A 16044-nucleotide genomic window follows, 5' to 3' on the forward strand; every position below is an offset into this window, starting at 1 on the left:
ATATCGATATATCGAACTATTTCGCGATCCCCTTCGAGTTCGATATATCCGGGTTCGACTGTATGTATTTATTGTTTAATTAAAGATACATATAAACATTAGGTCTGGAATTTACACAAGGAGGTTTCCAGTCAAGCAGATGTAATTTGTGGAAGTGTGTAAATATTGAAATTTTCTGATACGAATTGAATGCGAATAGGAAAAACAATGCCTCTGAATATTGAATATCTGATCAGTGGAAGAAAAAAATAACAAAAAATAGCGAACATTGTCTTGTTAATTTTCAGAATGTACATGGTATATTTGCAAGAACTGCAAAAATCAAGTATAAATTTATAACAAGGACTTTGCATACAAATTTATTGTACAGGATGGACCTGCACGAGACCAAGTGGACCTGTTATAGTTAAATCTCGTTACAAGAGACACTGTTATAAGACACTCGGTTATAAGAGACGTTTAAAAATGGTTTGGTTGGCTTTCCTATATCTGCCATGTTAGCAACATTGCATACAAGAGACACTCAGTTACTAAGGGCACCTTTTTCGGGTCCCTGGAGTAAAATCTTGACTATTTAGAAGACACAAGCCAGGTGTGCTCATGCAATGCAGCTGAAGTGTGCCAACTCGTACATGCTGCACTTAGATTCCCTTAATTCTGTTCCATATCGGCATCCTTTTTGTTGCTATATGTCGAACTGAGAAGGAGTGTTTCCCCATAATTGGAAAGTCAAAACGACCCCGTTGTTTCAGCCACTGGCATCGCATTACTGTCACCTACGAAGCTAATCAAAATGCATGAATGACATCCAGCATTTTTAACTCCTCGCTATTAAAATTCACAAGATGAAAGCTCGGAATCTTGATGCCTTTCTCTTTGTGAACAATGCTTCTTGCAGCACCAAGGTTCTCGTGCTCAAAGCCACCCAAGTTTTTTCCCTCCTAACTTCAAACCTTATCTTCAACCAATAGACTAAGGCATTATGCGCTCTGTCAAGTTGCTGTACAAAACAAGGTTGGTAGAACACCTGTTGCTCTATAGGCAGCAAGACTGTACAATAGTAATTGATGCGAAGTTTGCTGTTCAGGTTATTTCAGGTGTCTGGAATGGCCTGAGAAATGAAGCTGTGTAAAACTGTTTTAGACAAGCAGGCTTTAAATGTGGTGACATGATGTAAGAGGACCCATATATGGATACTGTGGCAAGCTTCCTTGAAGATGAAGCTTGGGCGAGCATCCAAGACTGCTGAGGTACCATAATGTTTTGAGGAATTCGTATCTGCAGATGTGGATCTTGTGTGCTCCCGAAAAGCTTACAGACTAATATGTGCCATAGAGAATGACTACGAGAACATTTCAGAAAAGTGTCAGCATCTGAGGGCGACGAGCATGTAAGTGCCTCAAAGATGTTAGAGCAACAGGAAGGCTTGCTAAGTGAAGTGCTTTACCTCCAGAATTTGGCAAGGAATACTCTGCACTCACAAAAATACACACTATAGTATGCAGAACTTCTTTAAGCTTTCCTGAACAATTTCCTGTTAATGCGTGTGAATGCATTTATATGCTGATGTGCAGTAAACTGATCAACACAGTGCTGTTATAATTTTTGGTTACAAGGGACACATTTTTCGGATCCCTTGAGTGTCTCTTGTAACGAGGTTTAACTGTATTGTTGCTGAATACAGTAATACAGTAGGCACCATATCAACTTTTCGAACCGAATATGTTACTAAAGTTTCATTCGAAATAATCGCACACCCTCAATATTTTGTTAAATGAAACGACACCACAGCTCACAAGAAACTGCTTAAACTCTAGACCCGATGCTCGCATGTATATGCTGCATTGCTGTAGCAGCTCTGAATTTGATGCTGTTAGAGAAAGCCATCAAAAGTTTGTCTTTCCAAGTGAAATGAAAATTTCCAGTCCTTCACACGCAATTCCAAGAATGTTTATATTGACGCTTTTTTTTTGTAATATCCCCCCCCCCCCCCCCCTCCTTTCCCCATTTAGTTTTTTCAGTTCACAACATATTCCTGCTTCAGCGCTTTGTTGCCTGTGCTGAGCTCCTGCTTGCAATCTGGGCCTGGGCTGCTGCACAGGCCTCGGCCACTGCAATCTTCTGAAGGAGTTCTTCCTTCTCCACACGCATCCGCTCAATCTTGTCACGGTTCTGCCGCAACCGGTTCTCTAGGCTCTGGAGCAGCGGACCACTCACAGATTCCGCAATGTTGCACAGAGCCTTGACGAAGACTGAAACACAAAAATAACCTTGTGCTCACATATGAAAAATGAATGACAAACAGGCACCACATAAAGAAAACTTCAAATGAATTTCGTTTTGGGAAGTTTTTGCGATGCAATGGTGATGACAAGAAAGGCACACTGTTCAAAACATTGAAAGCACGCCCTTTCAAGCTTCAAAACTGCAGTATATTTTGAATAAGCACATTGGTGGACAAAGTCGTCATCCTACATTTCAGCACACATTTAGTTCTCATATAATTCATGATGTGTGCCTGCATGTTCCCTTTCATATCACTCGCATCTGTACAGTGCGGCAACCAGAAGTAACACTGACCTGAGTCATTGTGCATTTTGGTGAGAAGGTCCAGCCCCGGCACCTGCTTGGTTAAGCTGTACATATCCTGCTCTTCCTGGCAGAGGATCTCGGGCAGCCTCACCAGGGCATCCAGGCACGCATTGCTGATGTGCGTGCTTGGCACAATGTACAGCGGAATTTCCATTCGCACATACCTGGGGCAGGCAACACAGTTCCAACTTTGGCTCTACCGTACAGTAGGCACGTATGTACTTATCCAGGATGAAAGTGCCCGGGATGCATGAAACAAAGTGCATATGCAAAGTGCCACGTCTGTCAAAGATCACTCCATCTGACTACAACAGGTTAGAGCACCTGGAGATGGACACTGATGGGAGAAGAGCTTGGGGATGGAGGGATGAGGGGCCAAAGAGAACTGGCAGATCTCTCAGAGACAGAGGATCTTTAAGAACAAATCGCTGAGGAGACAATGCATCGTCCTTGTCTCTGTGTGTGTGTCTCTTCTGTGCATTGTCATCAATTCAGCTGTGTGTTATATCATGTCTGGCAACTACAGTTCAACTTGGTTATAACCGAATTTTATAATGTCTGAGATATTTCGTCACACCCAGGTTTTTGTAATATGCAGTTTTTGCATAAAGACGCAAAGGACAAAGCATAACGAAAACCAAATTAAGAATTGAATGTAAGAGAAATCACCTTGAAAGTGTTTACAGTAAATCAATTACAAGAAGGTATAGAACGTTTCGCGATCATGCTAATGGTGCGGCGCAATTACGGCAGCAGCCTCTACCTCTGCCACGGCTCGCATGACGCGTCTACAAGGAAGCAGGGAAAGGGGGTGGCGGAAGAGTCGGAGCGTGGGGGAGAGTGCAAATGTTCGTGCCACCGCCTGGCGAGGAAGCATCTTCATGCATGTTCCCGCACATCCGTCATCATTGCCCCAGAAAACAGACTGTGCCTCGTCGCAGCGCTCTCCGCTGTTCCCGCTATTGATGTGCGAGAGCTCATGAGCAACCACGTGGTGATGATGGACGCACACGGCTCGCCCCATGTCCTTTTTTTCTTTGTCATATTCCTTTTCGCTGCTTTTGAGCATGAACTATTGCAGGGTCACACTACAAAAGTGAAAGCAGCGGAGATTGCTGCATTTGCCACATAGATGCACCTTCGGCGCTGAAGCACACCGCGTTGTATCAACTGTGGTTGCTCACTGCATCACATAGACATGCCCCTCATGTCAGTTTGCGTTTTATCGTTATGAAACTTGCGGATTCCTGCCAAATTTCCAGTAAATGAGCACTAGCCCAGAGACAGTCGGTACCGCGAGTTCGTTATATCAAGGTCAACCACTGCAACATGTTTGTTACAAAGTTTTAAAATACACGCACTTCAATGGGGGTGGCGTTAAGGAATTTAAAAACTTTGTAATATCAAGGAATTTGCTACATGGAGGATGTAGAGGCTTAACTGTATTCCTTAAAATGGTATTGCTGATGCACTATTCCATTGTGCTCGTGGACCAGTTGACAAACGAACAAAATTAAACTGCTGGCCTAAGGCCTGCTTCTGAAGATTGCTCCTTATAACAGGAAGACTGCTGTAATGAGCAGAAAAACACTGCAACAAGAAAGGCTTGTTGAAACAAAGAATGAAAGATGTGCACTCCTTCACTTTACCCTTGAGGTCAATCAGTGTTCAAAATTTACAGTGAAAATAAGGTCATATATAATACACAAGAGGGCAACATCATATGATGCTACTTTCAAGATAGTGATAAAATGTTGGTTTGCTAGGCCTGACACAATTTCATGCACTATCCACTAACTATGCGATAGTGAATCACAAAACTTGTGAAACATATTTGGAGAAGCATATTACTGAACAAATAGCTGCACTGCTGACATCCTAAGTCCCCTGACCCACTGTGCAGTTTGTTAATGCAATATCACTAAGACCCTCACTTCACTGTCAGTTTGTCTGCCTCATCCTCACAAGCATACCACTGGTAGGTGTTAGCCGGCAGGTGAGGTGGCTAGGCATTGATCGATCTATAGTTTGTGTGATTTGCAGGAGCTGCCACCTTGGACAGCACTTCTGAGGAAGAAATCAATCCTACCGGCACCCTCCGATGCCTAGTCAGACACTCGACCCCTAGATCAGCAGGCAAGTTTGCACAGCTCGGTTAAATAATGTGGTACTAATATTGTGCCGAGGAGTATGTGCGGCCTAAAACTAAAACAAAAATCAATGTGCTAGTGCACTTAATTCGCATTTGGCCAAACCCCATTGAATCATCTGTTTTTTTCCTCTCCACATTTTTCTCCCTCATGTCAGCTTTGTTAAACCACTAGAAGCTAGGAAGGAATCTTGAACACAGCGCACACATTGCCACAGGTACCATGTGGCATAGTGTCTAACTTTTTATGGTTTGTTGTTCATTCACAATGTGTTTACAATACATTCGTAAACAAATTTCTTCTTCCTCTAAAACAACAATGCCAGCTAACAATGGCACAAAAATTAAGCAGGAGGGGGGAGAGAGGTGGAGAAGGAACTTAAGAAACAATGATTTTGTGATTTTGGAACAGTGGGCCTAGGGTGTGAATTTGGGAGCTTGGAGGCAACCTGTCGTGACCAAAAATAGGCATGAAGATGAGATCATGGAAACATAATTCACAAGGAAACTTAACACAACCGTTTGTTCTTAGCTATGGCTCCCGAACACATACTTCGCCATATATACCTTTTTATATACATGCCTCCTATAAATTCAGTGCTGGAATAGCAAAAGTATGTAAATGAGCCAGATTTCAGTGTGAAGCAGCCTTAGCATGAATGAATGTAGGACATAGTTTTCTGCATTTTTTTGTTTGTTTTTTATTGGTAACATACTGGCAATTTTTTTTAGGAGCACTGAAGTGCCATTTGGGGGAAAGCTCAAACTCACCTCTGTGCTTCACCATTGCTGGCCTGATTGACTGACTGGAAGCACGTGACCTGGACTTGGTTGAGCTGCGACAGTGGGAAAATAAAAAAGCGTGAGTGGAGGAGAGGGCTTGACAGAAACAAAAAGGGGGGGGGGGGGGGCAAGTGCCTCTTTTGACCCCCCCCCCCCCCTCCCTTTTCCCCTGCCGAATACGAATGTTTTCTAGGGGTCTGGATTAATTCCTGAAATCTTGAAGTTTGTACTTTGTAGCAAAACCTGGTTGCTGCCAAGCGCCCCACCACGACAACTTGTGCATTGTGTTGTGCAACTGAACTCGAGTTAACGGCCATCGAGATCCTTCAACACTGCACCAAAGGAACAGATTGTTATATTCACATCTACACCGACAGTCGAGAGGCTATAAAAACTCTGAAAACCCGCTCTTACAAGACCTCAGTGCAACACCGAATCAAACAGCGCTGCTGCTACCTGCGAGAGACCTCACAAGTCTCGGTACGGATTCATTGGACACCTGGATATCACGCACAAAGAACCGGGAACAGGACGGCCCACGAGATCGCTGGCGCTAAGCTAGAGGAGGACTGCCGGCATAGCCTTGATGTGGGCCTGTCCAACTCTGACCACCTTTACTATTCTCCCGTATCCCCCATTATACCAGACTCTGTCATCACGCGGATTAAACATGAGCGGAGGGGTTTGTTGCGGGACCTTGTCCCTAATATTACTCCTCCAATCCCTTCCGGCCTCTCTCGCCCTGCCCAAGTTCTAACTCACAAGGCGCAAGCCGGTGCAGCGTACACACCGGACATCCTGAGTCAATTGCGCCGAACCAAGATCAGCTGCCCCAACTGCCCTGCTGACTGCGTTGACCTGCAGCACTTGATCTGGACCTGTCCTGGCACGGCTAGCCTCCGTGCCCGCTACACATCTGCTCACCACATTCAGACTTATGAAGAATGGACAGCCCTCAATACCAACGGCAAATGGAAGCTTAGTGCCCTGGGAGTCTGGCGCCCTGAACCTCACCTAAGAATGAATGAATGAATGAACTGTTTGCGATAGGACGCTACGTGCTTGCGGCTATGTGTATACACCCTTGTAACTAGTAAACAATTGCAGTGGCCGCTCACGTGCACTCAATTTTGTGGACAGTGCTCGAACACTTGCGCGCGAGTGACGAACTCGTCCTTTTTTGTATTTTGCTGCTGATAATAATGCTTTATCGATACTTCATTGACTTTACACTTTGTATCGGGCGGCCACTGTGTTGGCGCCGCAGTCGTAAAGAAAAAAAAACTAAATAATGTACAAAGCACCCCTTGTCCTTTCTTGCCACCACTCCCCTCTGTACTTCCCCTCGCTATGCTCTCCCTATCCCATTTTCTTTCCCGCCGGCCGCAGTTCGGGTGCTTCAGATTTTAGATAGTTGTTGCCGTGGCCGGCAACACTCTTTTCCTTCTTTTCGATTATTTATTAAACCACTACCAACACCACCGCGTCCACTGGAACGTGGCACCTCCAAGAACAAAGCGCTACCACCGACACTATGAAAAGTATTTGAAGTTCCTATGCGGCAATGTTTTAGTCAAAATGCGGTGCTACACTACTCGTTAGCTTACCTTAGAGGTTGCGTCTTCACTGAAGACAGAAAAAATGAGGCCAACGAACCCGTCGTCCATCATTTGGTACATGGCTTGCGTCTGGACATCTGTGCCGAACATTGTGTGTAAAGTGTTGCACTTGCGAAAATGACAGAGTGATTCGCGCGCACTCAAACGAAACTCACCAACATGTGAAGGCCACACTGTGATGTGAGGATGAGAATGGTACCAACCTAGAACCCTCATCGGCTTCCTTAGGTTTATAGCAAGCGTCTAAAAGAATACGAACAGAAACACCATAACGAAACTGGTCATAAGAGGCTTGAACGCTAGTCACAGTTCACCAATAAAACGAGACAGCCACTAGATATTAAAAATTCGCAACACACCTCAGCCTGGGTAGAAGCGTCCGACAGCTGTTCGGGTGAAATTTCGACGCGATCTTTCCGCTTGTCAGACCTCCGAAGCAAGATGACCGCAGATATGTGTGCCACCTTCATCTCGTCGATCTGAGATATATGCAAAGAGCGGTGTAGGCACAAGCATTTGAAGTTTACACTGCAGTGTTCCGGGCGTGAGCGTCAGAACTTTACCTCGCCTATCAGGAGTCCCATGACCTCTTCCTTTTCCGTGGAAAGTGCATGGCTAAGGCAGACCATGTACACATCCGCTGACAAGTTAACTCGAACGGTTGCCATTACCGCAGCTGCAAAGATAAATATATACAGCAGCTAAACAAAGCTTTACGAAGAGCATCACACTACAACAGGAGCCATGACAGGTACACTGCCTTGGTCTTTGGTCTCGAATCGTCGAATCGTCTAGATCGACAAACAATCGAGAGCAAAAACCATGCCTAATTACTGAAATATTTATATTTGAGTACTTTTGACAACTATATTAGGAATAAATTATTGTATTTTGTCTTATTTATTCTATCATCATCGTTATATTTTTAAAAAGAAGAAAGAAAAGAAAGTGGCGGACGAGCATGGACATGGAGAATTGCGTACCGCGCATTTGGGCAAAGGTCCCACCGGTGGTTTGAAGATTTTTGCACCGTAAGCTGTGAAGGGAAATCGAGCATCACACGCAGCAACTTCAGTGTAGTCTTGTAGGAAAGACATCGTACTTTATTGTCTAAATTGCACTTGCAGTCGTGTGTGCTGCATCACCACCGTCGACTCGCTAGAGAAAATGGTTCTTCCGGCTCTGTACGCTGCTCTTCGCATCTACGCACCCTACATCACCTTTCCGGTAGCTGTGATCGTCGGCGTCATCGGGTACAATTTGGAAGGCATTATCTCGGACCGGCGCACGCCCAACAAGAAGAAAAGCATCGACGAAGAACGCAAAGAGCGGCTGCTACATGAGCTGGACTCGCAGAAGGACATCACGCTAGTAGACCCGCTCAAGGATAAGACGTTTGTACCAAAAACCGTGCTCGAAAGGAATGTCTCCCCGTCGCTGAAGACCTTAGACACGTGATATCGTGGGATCTACAGTTTGAGTATGTTGTGTTTGAGGTTGCCTGTCCCTTCTATGGATCGGATCTAGCAGGATAACGTTAAAGAAGTCTGGTCATATGACTAGCAGTTGGTGTTGAACACGGAGCCTGTGTATTTTTATGGTGTAATCTGTGAACGTGAAGTAAGAAGGGCTAGAAGTCATCGCACATAATTTTAGAATCCAAAGATGCGCCGTTGTTCTTACGCCCTTCGCGAAAGCGCTGCTAGTTTGTTTTCAAGTAAGAGACGTGAAGGAATACGGAAACTAATTTCAAAGCTGCGTACTCGGCTGCAGTATGGCTTTTTTTCCATGGTATCACAACGACATAACATTTGAAATATGTTTTGTTATATTTGTTAATAACTTTTGCAGGAAATCTGCACTTATGTACACAGAAGTTGAACCACGTCAATAATTTTACTTTGAAATTTTGCTAATTTCCTCCCGAAATCGCCATGAAATGACAATTGTATTATACTTCTACTGCATGCCGTGTGAAGCCTCAGTGTTAAAATAAAGATATGATGCAACAGCGTTAATGATTGCCGACTGCAGGTTCTCTTGCAGATCCTCGTTCATGTATGTGCGCTTTCGCTACTGGCCTAATCACGAACCCCAATCTCACACATACTGATTATCATGTATTAGTTGCAAGATGCCTTATTATGTAAAAGACCACTCACTATGGATACCTGTAAAGCCCAAGTTGTACAGTTGTGCCTGCGTGGCCTAGGAGTCTCGTCTCTTACTCCTCACCCATGGTTGTCCTGGAGGGTTTGATTCCTATCTCCCAAACCTGAGTAGTCAGCGCTTGCCATGTCATGCGCTCTCTTGATGTCACGAAACCAGCCGACCAATCAGTATCCAGTCATGTCACCTGCCAACCACCACCTGCCATGCCCGTGATTTTTCACTCAAAATATCAACAGCGCTGCATTTTCTGCAGAATGGGACCTTTACCACTATCTACAATAGTTAAAATGTCGATAAATGGTGTGTTGGTTGGCCTTATAACTGGCAAAAACAAGTGTACTGTGGCTTGGCGTTTCTTTCAAGCTTTCATTCCCTTCTTTGCACCTTTTAGGAAAGGTTCAATTCATAAGCATGTTTACTTGGATTGTGTGGCACATTAGCAGCCTGTACCACATCACATTTCCTTTTCATTTTCGCAAAATATACTTTTACTTGAACAAAGTGGATATCAATAGCTGTCAGCACCACAGTGGAATTGAAGGTGACATTCAAAAAGAGGGCCATGGTCATTTTGAGGGACAGTTTATTTGTTAGCATGTAGGAATAAAAAGTATTGGGAATTACAGTAGCATGTTTTGCTTGTCATCGGCTTCGTGGCTATTGTCACCGGGCTTGTTAATCTCATTGGCCACCTCAGTGAATAGGGTGTCCCAGGTCCATACAACATCAGGCTGTGGATAAGCGAAATCATGTTATGTGCAGTGCACCAACTCACTGTCATGATCAGACTTCTGAGGACGCATAAGTAAGAAAAGCATAAATGGAAGTTCATATCGCAGCCCAGTACTAAAGTGTTGCCTTTCTGCTGTCATTGTTAGCAAAAACGCTGATGCCGACCAGATGCGTTAAAAAGAGTGCTTCTTCTTTTAACTCAGCTGGTATGTGTCGGCTGATTATACTCTGTTTGGCCATCAGGAATTCTGTCAAACCCTTGACTAATCCCATTGTTATGATGCAGGTTGATGTCATTTAGGCTACTTTTAAGGAGCTCCATTCACAAGAAGCTTTGTGCATGGTCATGAACAAATGGAGCATGAATAGGATCGTATGTAAAGGTAGAAAAAGTTTGGTTGCGGAGGCTTGCCAATGCATCATTAGTCTTTGCCTACAACACAGAACCACTCTCTACGAGTGAAAGAGTATTGCCAAAAAATTTTTTTATTTGTCCTTCCATTTGTGCACAGCAATGCATGCAGATTTTGCACTGAGAAGGGATGCATGTAGAATACATAGATCACAGTGATGTAAGCATTAGCATACTAAGTCACTGGCATGAAGTGCATTGAATAATATAGGGAGAAAATATAGAAAGAATGCAACTGCAAAGTTTTACCTCTTTTAGATATTCTTCCGTAGTCAAATACTTTGTGAGCAATCTAAGATCGCATCCATCCTGAGGAGAAAAATGTCATCAGAAAAGTTACTTCACATACTAAAGAGAGGGTTTTATAATTACAGTGAACACGAATTGACAGAGAGAACAAATCTGATGTCTCTGTTGGGCGCCTCAATACTCACAAGTGTAGTAAAGGCTGCCTGCTTGAGCAGCTCATTGTCCAGTTGCTGAAAAGTGTCAACCTGGTTCATAGGAATGCTGCAAAACAGCAAGGACATCTTGGTTTAATTGGCAAATCAGTTGCAAAAAGTTTGACTCGAAGAGATGATCATATGAGGGAGAAATGACAGAGTGAATACTGAAAACAGCTTTTCCAATCATTCACTCAAATTCATTCAGCAAGCCTGTTAAATGAATTAAGTTGGTTTGATATAAAGCATACTGCCTTGTACTGCAGTCACTCTATGTTTGATATGGAGCTTCTATGAAGTTTTCTAGTGCTGCTTTTCAAAACAATTGTTAGTACCATGTAGATTGTGGTTATTTATGCAGACTCACCAAAGCATATTATTTTCAGTTGCAGAAAGATATGCAAATAGATAAGTGCTAAGAAATCTGTTTCCTGCTGCAATTAAGCTGCTATATTTGATAGATGTGCATGAACAGGCGCTCCTCTGTACTTATAGATCGGTCAGCCTCTTTTGGTGTGTATTCCATAGTTTCATGTATTTCTTTTTAACGCAGAAAACATTTTCTTCTTATTTTACCTGGGGGCTTGGGCTACCTGAGTGGTAAGGTCTTCACGTTCAACATCTCCGAGATCCGGTATGGTTGGCATCTCTGAAAAGTTTTGACAGTTGTTTTTATTGAGTGAACCTCTGAGCAAACGAAGTGCCGCACTGCTGCCTCACCTGTGTCAGAGTCGTCCCTTTCCAGAACAGTCTCATTCCTGGTTGCCTTTGGGGCCTCTCTAAGGAACAGGGAGCCATGTCTGGCACGTTAGTGTATAATACATTTTAACACACTTATGTGGCCTTTAACTTTTGCCAGGTGAGTTGCAATCTTAAATTGTGTGCTTAACTCAAAAGATAAAAACTGAAGTTTAAGTATTGCATACTGAGGAGATACATGCATGACGTGAACTGCAATGACGATTCATTTTGGCACTTATATATTGGCTGTTGCTGAAACATTAATTATAGCAGCAGCCAATGAGAAATGCTCAGGATTATCATGTTGGTCAGTCAAGCGCAGTTATTTGTTGTTAGTTTGTGAATACAACTCCGGACCTTCCTCGGTTCTTTTTGCAATAGCTTGGGGACATAACCATGCACCCATGAAGTTCCGGACAGCTTGGTCAGTCAGCAGACAGCAGTGTTTGCAGCATGCTGGACTTATTGGCGAAGTGCAGCATTGTCGCGTGTCCTAACAGTCATGACCGCTTTTCAATTATACGTCCACGCCGCACATTCGCTGTTGGTATACAGTCAATATGTGCGCCTTGTCGATTTTTTTTTTTTTTGTAGATATGTACGTATTTGAGAGATTGTTTGACGAACGGTACAAGGTTGCTGTGGATAGGGAATGGTGTTTAGTTATGCCTCGTTCTGTTCATGCCAAGAGGGAACCATGCACGAAGACAACACACAAATGACTCACATCGGGACGGTGCTCTGGGGACGTGCAGAAGACGACCGCCTGAAGCTGTGAGTCGGCAGGAATGAAAAAAATATTGGCCTCTGAGTTGTGCGCTTTGGTGCCACGGGTATTTGGTAGGTGCCCCGTGCGTACCACTTGTCTTTGGAAGTTAGGGATATGGGTTTGACGGGAAGGGAAGTGTTTATCGAATGTCCAAGAAAAAGAAAACCTAACCGAAACAAACCAGACGACGAATTATCTTCTGCCCATCCGCTGTTTCTTCTTGGCTTAGGGGGAGCTTTGGAACTGTCGCTACCCTGGAAAATGAAACAACCTGTGTAACAACAGCGGAAAGTATCGCTCTGTAAACATTCGACGTACCCCATTCGATGTGAAGGCATTGGTAGGTATGTCCGTAGAGTTGTTACCAAATATATTCAGTCGGCGCGCACGGCTGGTAATGGTCTAGAAAACAGCAGTTATGGTTGAAGTGAATTTGACTGCATCTGTTTTAGTGAGATGCACAATACAAGACTGCCAAAACGCACTTTTTTCACCGGTGACTCCAAATCAAGCTCGTCTGCATCCATGGCAAGGTGTAAACAAATTCGTTGCTAAGCAACTAATGCCTGATGATATAAATTAGACGTAGCTCGTAGTATTTTGCTAACTTCTTAAATTGTGATAAAATAATAGTTTACAAATTTAAAGATTACTGATTGTTGAGTTAGGATGGTTAAGAAAACGTTCGTTTTGCTGTGGAGCGGCTGAAACCGTACACCTTATTTGAGGTGGCAAGATGGCAGCGTGCGCTGTGGGTCGAGCAGTTTCGAGGTAGCTGAAGTTTTTCAATTTCCGGAGGGCGATCATGGACGACGCCCTTGCTGACAAGCTCCTAAAGGAGCCGATAGTTAACCTGTGCTTCCACAAAGATGTATTTATGCGTGTGAGTTATCAATGAATGCTTGTTCTGCCTTGCTGTATCTTTCAGGGTGGGCCGGTGCAAGCTGTCGCAGTCGGTTTCGTCCTCTTTACACTTGATTATGTAGCACGCCGCTCACGAAATTCACCACCGGTTTCCTTCTCGTGTTCCTACAGGAGAACTTCTCTGTGGACACATTCGTCAGCGAGCACAGGAAGCGTGCTAGTTTAGAAAAGCTGCGGGATGACCTCGCCGTTCATCTCAAGTTTCTTCGATCGTCGATGATTAAGCTCATTAACAAAGACTACGCCGATTTCGTTAACCTGTCAGCAAATCTGGTAAGCGCCAGCAACACCTTGGCCTCACATTTGAAGCTTAAGCTGTAGTAAATAGCTGCATTGTGTTCCTGTTTTCAGGTTGGGTTGGACAAATTCATAAAGAACATATCTAAGCCACTCGAACAGCTGAAGCAAGAAGTCAATGTATGCATACTGTGTTTTTGGCAGTTTTTGTGTAATTGATGCCTAGGTAGTGAGCAGCTATTTTGCTGACACTAGCGCATTGAGAGCGTTGCCTAATTAGATAAATCGTGTTTTCAGGATGCCAATGCTACCTTCGAAGCGTCACTGGCCCAAGCGAAGAATGAGCTTGCCTCTAGACGCGCTATTCAGGAAAGAAAGGTGAACAGTTTTATCCTGTCATTTCTCTGCCGGCTCTACGTGAGGTAGCCCACTCAACAGCTTCATGCTTGCGCAGATTGAGAGGCGCCCAAGAATTGCTCGCTCGTTTTGCCCCCTTTGCCCTATGATCGATAAAGCGTGCACAATCTCTTTTGGCCTTTCAACAATCATCGGAAGCCGTTTAGAGGTTTCGTGTAACTTTTGGGTCAGTTCTGTGGCTTTTTACTTGTAGCATTTGTAAGTTTGTGATTGTCACTTATTCTCTAGTGAAATTTTATGAAGTATGCCAACAGCCTTTGAAACCAAATTACAGTCGAAACCAACCTGTAGTTGGGTGTTGGGCTTTTAGGCAGTTTGAAAGCCCCATTACATAAATAACAAAGATGGAACAGTCACCACTATAACTCAGTTGGTACTGTTGTACAAACTACACATTATGTCATCATTGGCGTATGGTTGTTTTCTCTTGAGCTTTAAATGTTTATTTGTAAATGTTGTGCTCAGTGGTGTGGTTTATGGGGTTTAATGTCCCAAAGAGATTCAGGCTATGAGAGACGCCGTAGTAGAGGACTCCAGAAAGAATGTGCACTGACATTGCACAGCACACAGGCACTTAGCTTTTCATCTCCATCCAAAAGCGGCCACTCGATGCCACATCCTTGGACACAGTAGTCGAGCGCTTTAGCTACTGCGCCACCCTAGCTGGGCTTGGCTCGAAGCAACGTATTAACTATGAAAGGCACCATAGTGGAATGCTTGGATTAATTCAGACGACCTGGAGATAACATGCACTAATATCGCTTAGTGCATGGCAGCTTGACTTTCGCCTTCATCAAAAAGCAATCCCCGCGACTGGCTCAAACCCGCAACCTTGGGATTCGCACCCAAATATTAAAGCCATCAAGCCACCACGGTGGACCGCAAAATTAATTTCCTCCTCTGTTTGTCACCACTGCAAAAAGTGGTAACACGGCCTCCCCATGCTTCTGTTGTTGGCTTCTTCCATACATGTATCTCGACGAGTGCTTCATCGTTCCTGTTCATTTCATGCATTAGTACAATGTTGGTTTCCTTCTTGGCTCCTTTTGTGCAGGCTCTGTTGCAGCAGGCTATAGCTGTGTCCAAGAGTGTGGATAAGATAGAACGGCTGCTTCCATCTCCTGATCGCCTGGACAGGTGAGACGTAAATTTCAAACTTTCTTTGCGCACTTTTGTACTGCCCTCTACACTCCATCTCAGAAGCTGTTGACAGCACTGCTAGAGGCAGGGGTCGCATGACCCAATCGGGATCATGCACACTGTAATAGGGAATTGTGCTCTATCGCCTATTTTGAGGCCCATGCTCCTGGTATGTTCAGGTCGTCCCTGCCTTTCTCAGTGCTAGGGATGGGAAGGTGGTGGAGGCGCATCTGTAGCGTATTCGATATAATTGTTTATTTCAGGGTTAAGAATGTGCATGACATAGGAGCAAAGAAAGTAGCTTTCCTAATTTTAACCCTGTCTGTACTGTCAAAGTGTATCTGTTTTTATGAAGTGTTATAAAGGCCTAGTTGTTACTATAATAAGGAGACGGTGAGGGAATGGGAGAGCTCGAGAAGATCAAAACAGCCAACAAGTAAGAAACCTTGTTGCTATCAAGATGTGCCAGGATAATATAGGAAGAAACAGGCGGACAGTATCTCAAATCAGGAAATTGAGTCCAGGTAAGTAGTATCTGCAAAATGGCATCGGCATCACAATGGTAGACTAAATTAATTTGTGAAGCTACTTGGCTGGAAAACAAATAAATCGTCATTGCATATTGTCACGTGGGGGTGACAAGGCCGATGACAGCAAATGAAGAGTCTGGGAGTGCACTGTATAAACTCTTTACTGGACTGACTTGTGCCTGCAAAAGACCTAGGCAATCGGCAGTGGGGATAGCAACGATCTCGCTCAGCTGTCGCCGATTTACGAATGCCCGTCACACCCACCAACGCCCAATTTAAAGACAGCGAAGAAACACCTAGATAAAGCCACAAACAGAGACTAGTGCAACCTAGAACATTGCAGAAACATATGCGAGTGGCCGTAATCTTTGAGACACATCTTGG

General features: G+C 44.1%; 4 protein-coding genes across 10 annotated transcripts in view; 2 read left to right on the forward strand and 2 right to left on the reverse strand.

Annotated features, from left to right (window-relative positions):
* Positions 1 to 59: 59 nt before the first annotated feature.
* LOC146175451 (lys-63-specific deubiquitinase BRCC36-like) lies at positions 60 to 8264 on the reverse strand. The gene is made up of 8 exons (XM_084581820.1): positions 8127 to 8264; positions 7707 to 7819; positions 7503 to 7622; positions 7299 to 7386; positions 7132 to 7220; positions 5513 to 5577; positions 2581 to 2756; positions 60 to 2252 (listed from the first exon to the last, which is right to left on the reverse strand). The coding sequence occupies exons 1-8, from the start codon at positions 8131 to 8133 to the stop codon at positions 2041 to 2043; spliced, it is 870 nt and encodes a 289-aa protein (XP_084437946.1). The 5' UTR covers positions 8134 to 8264; the 3' UTR covers positions 60 to 2040.
* Positions 8265 to 8310: 46 nt separating this feature from the next.
* On the forward strand, positions 8311 to 9161 carry LOC146175452 (small integral membrane protein 12-A). Its single transcript, XM_084581827.1, has one exon. It carries the CDS (start codon positions 8311 to 8313, stop codon positions 8599 to 8601), a length of 291 nt encoding a protein of 96 aa, XP_084437953.1. The 3' UTR covers positions 8602 to 9161.
* Positions 9162 to 9862: 701 nt separating this feature from the next.
* IFT43 (intraflagellar transport 43) lies at positions 9863 to 12994 on the reverse strand. Of its 5 annotated transcripts, none has more exons than XM_084581824.1 (9): positions 12898 to 12994; positions 12731 to 12814; positions 12584 to 12666; positions 12371 to 12415; positions 11623 to 11681; positions 11479 to 11551; positions 10894 to 10969; positions 10709 to 10768; positions 9863 to 10046 (listed from the first exon to the last, which is right to left on the reverse strand). In XM_084581824.1, exons 1-9 carry the CDS (start codon positions 12937 to 12939, stop codon positions 9936 to 9938), a joined length of 633 nt encoding a protein of 210 aa, XP_084437950.1. In that variant the 5' UTR covers positions 12940 to 12994; the 3' UTR covers positions 9863 to 9935. The 5 variants fall into 5 exon arrangements, with proteins under 5 accessions (XP_084437950.1, XP_084437949.1, XP_084437951.1 ...); XM_084581823.1 differs by having other exon boundaries at positions 11623 to 11702; XM_084581825.1 differs by lacking the exon at positions 12371 to 12415.
* Cog2 (conserved oligomeric Golgi complex subunit 2) overlaps positions 12278 to 16044 on the forward strand; it is a 50200-nt gene continuing 46433 nt past the window's right edge. Inside the window, exons 1-5 of one of the 3 annotated variants that reach the window (XM_084581811.1) lie at positions 12278 to 12417; positions 13448 to 13609; positions 13688 to 13753; positions 13871 to 13951; positions 15045 to 15127. In XM_084581811.1, coding sequence (XP_084437937.1) covers positions 12325 to 12417; positions 13448 to 13609; positions 13688 to 13753; positions 13871 to 13951; positions 15045 to 15127 — 485 coding nt within the window. In that variant the 5' untranslated portion in view covers positions 12278 to 12324. Of the gene's footprint in view, positions 12418 to 13040; positions 13296 to 13447; positions 13610 to 13687; positions 13754 to 13870; positions 13952 to 15044; positions 15128 to 16044 lie in introns of those variants that run through there. The other 2 variants (XM_084581810.1, XM_084581812.1) reach the window with 2 other exon arrangements.

The sequence above is a fragment of the Amblyomma maculatum genome, chromosome 10 (genome assembly GCF_055883805.1).
Source record: "Amblyomma maculatum isolate TAMU_Amacu chromosome 10, ASM5588380v1, whole genome shotgun sequence".
Classification (NCBI taxonomy): Eukaryota; Metazoa; Arthropoda; class Arachnida; order Ixodida; family Ixodidae; genus Amblyomma; species Amblyomma maculatum.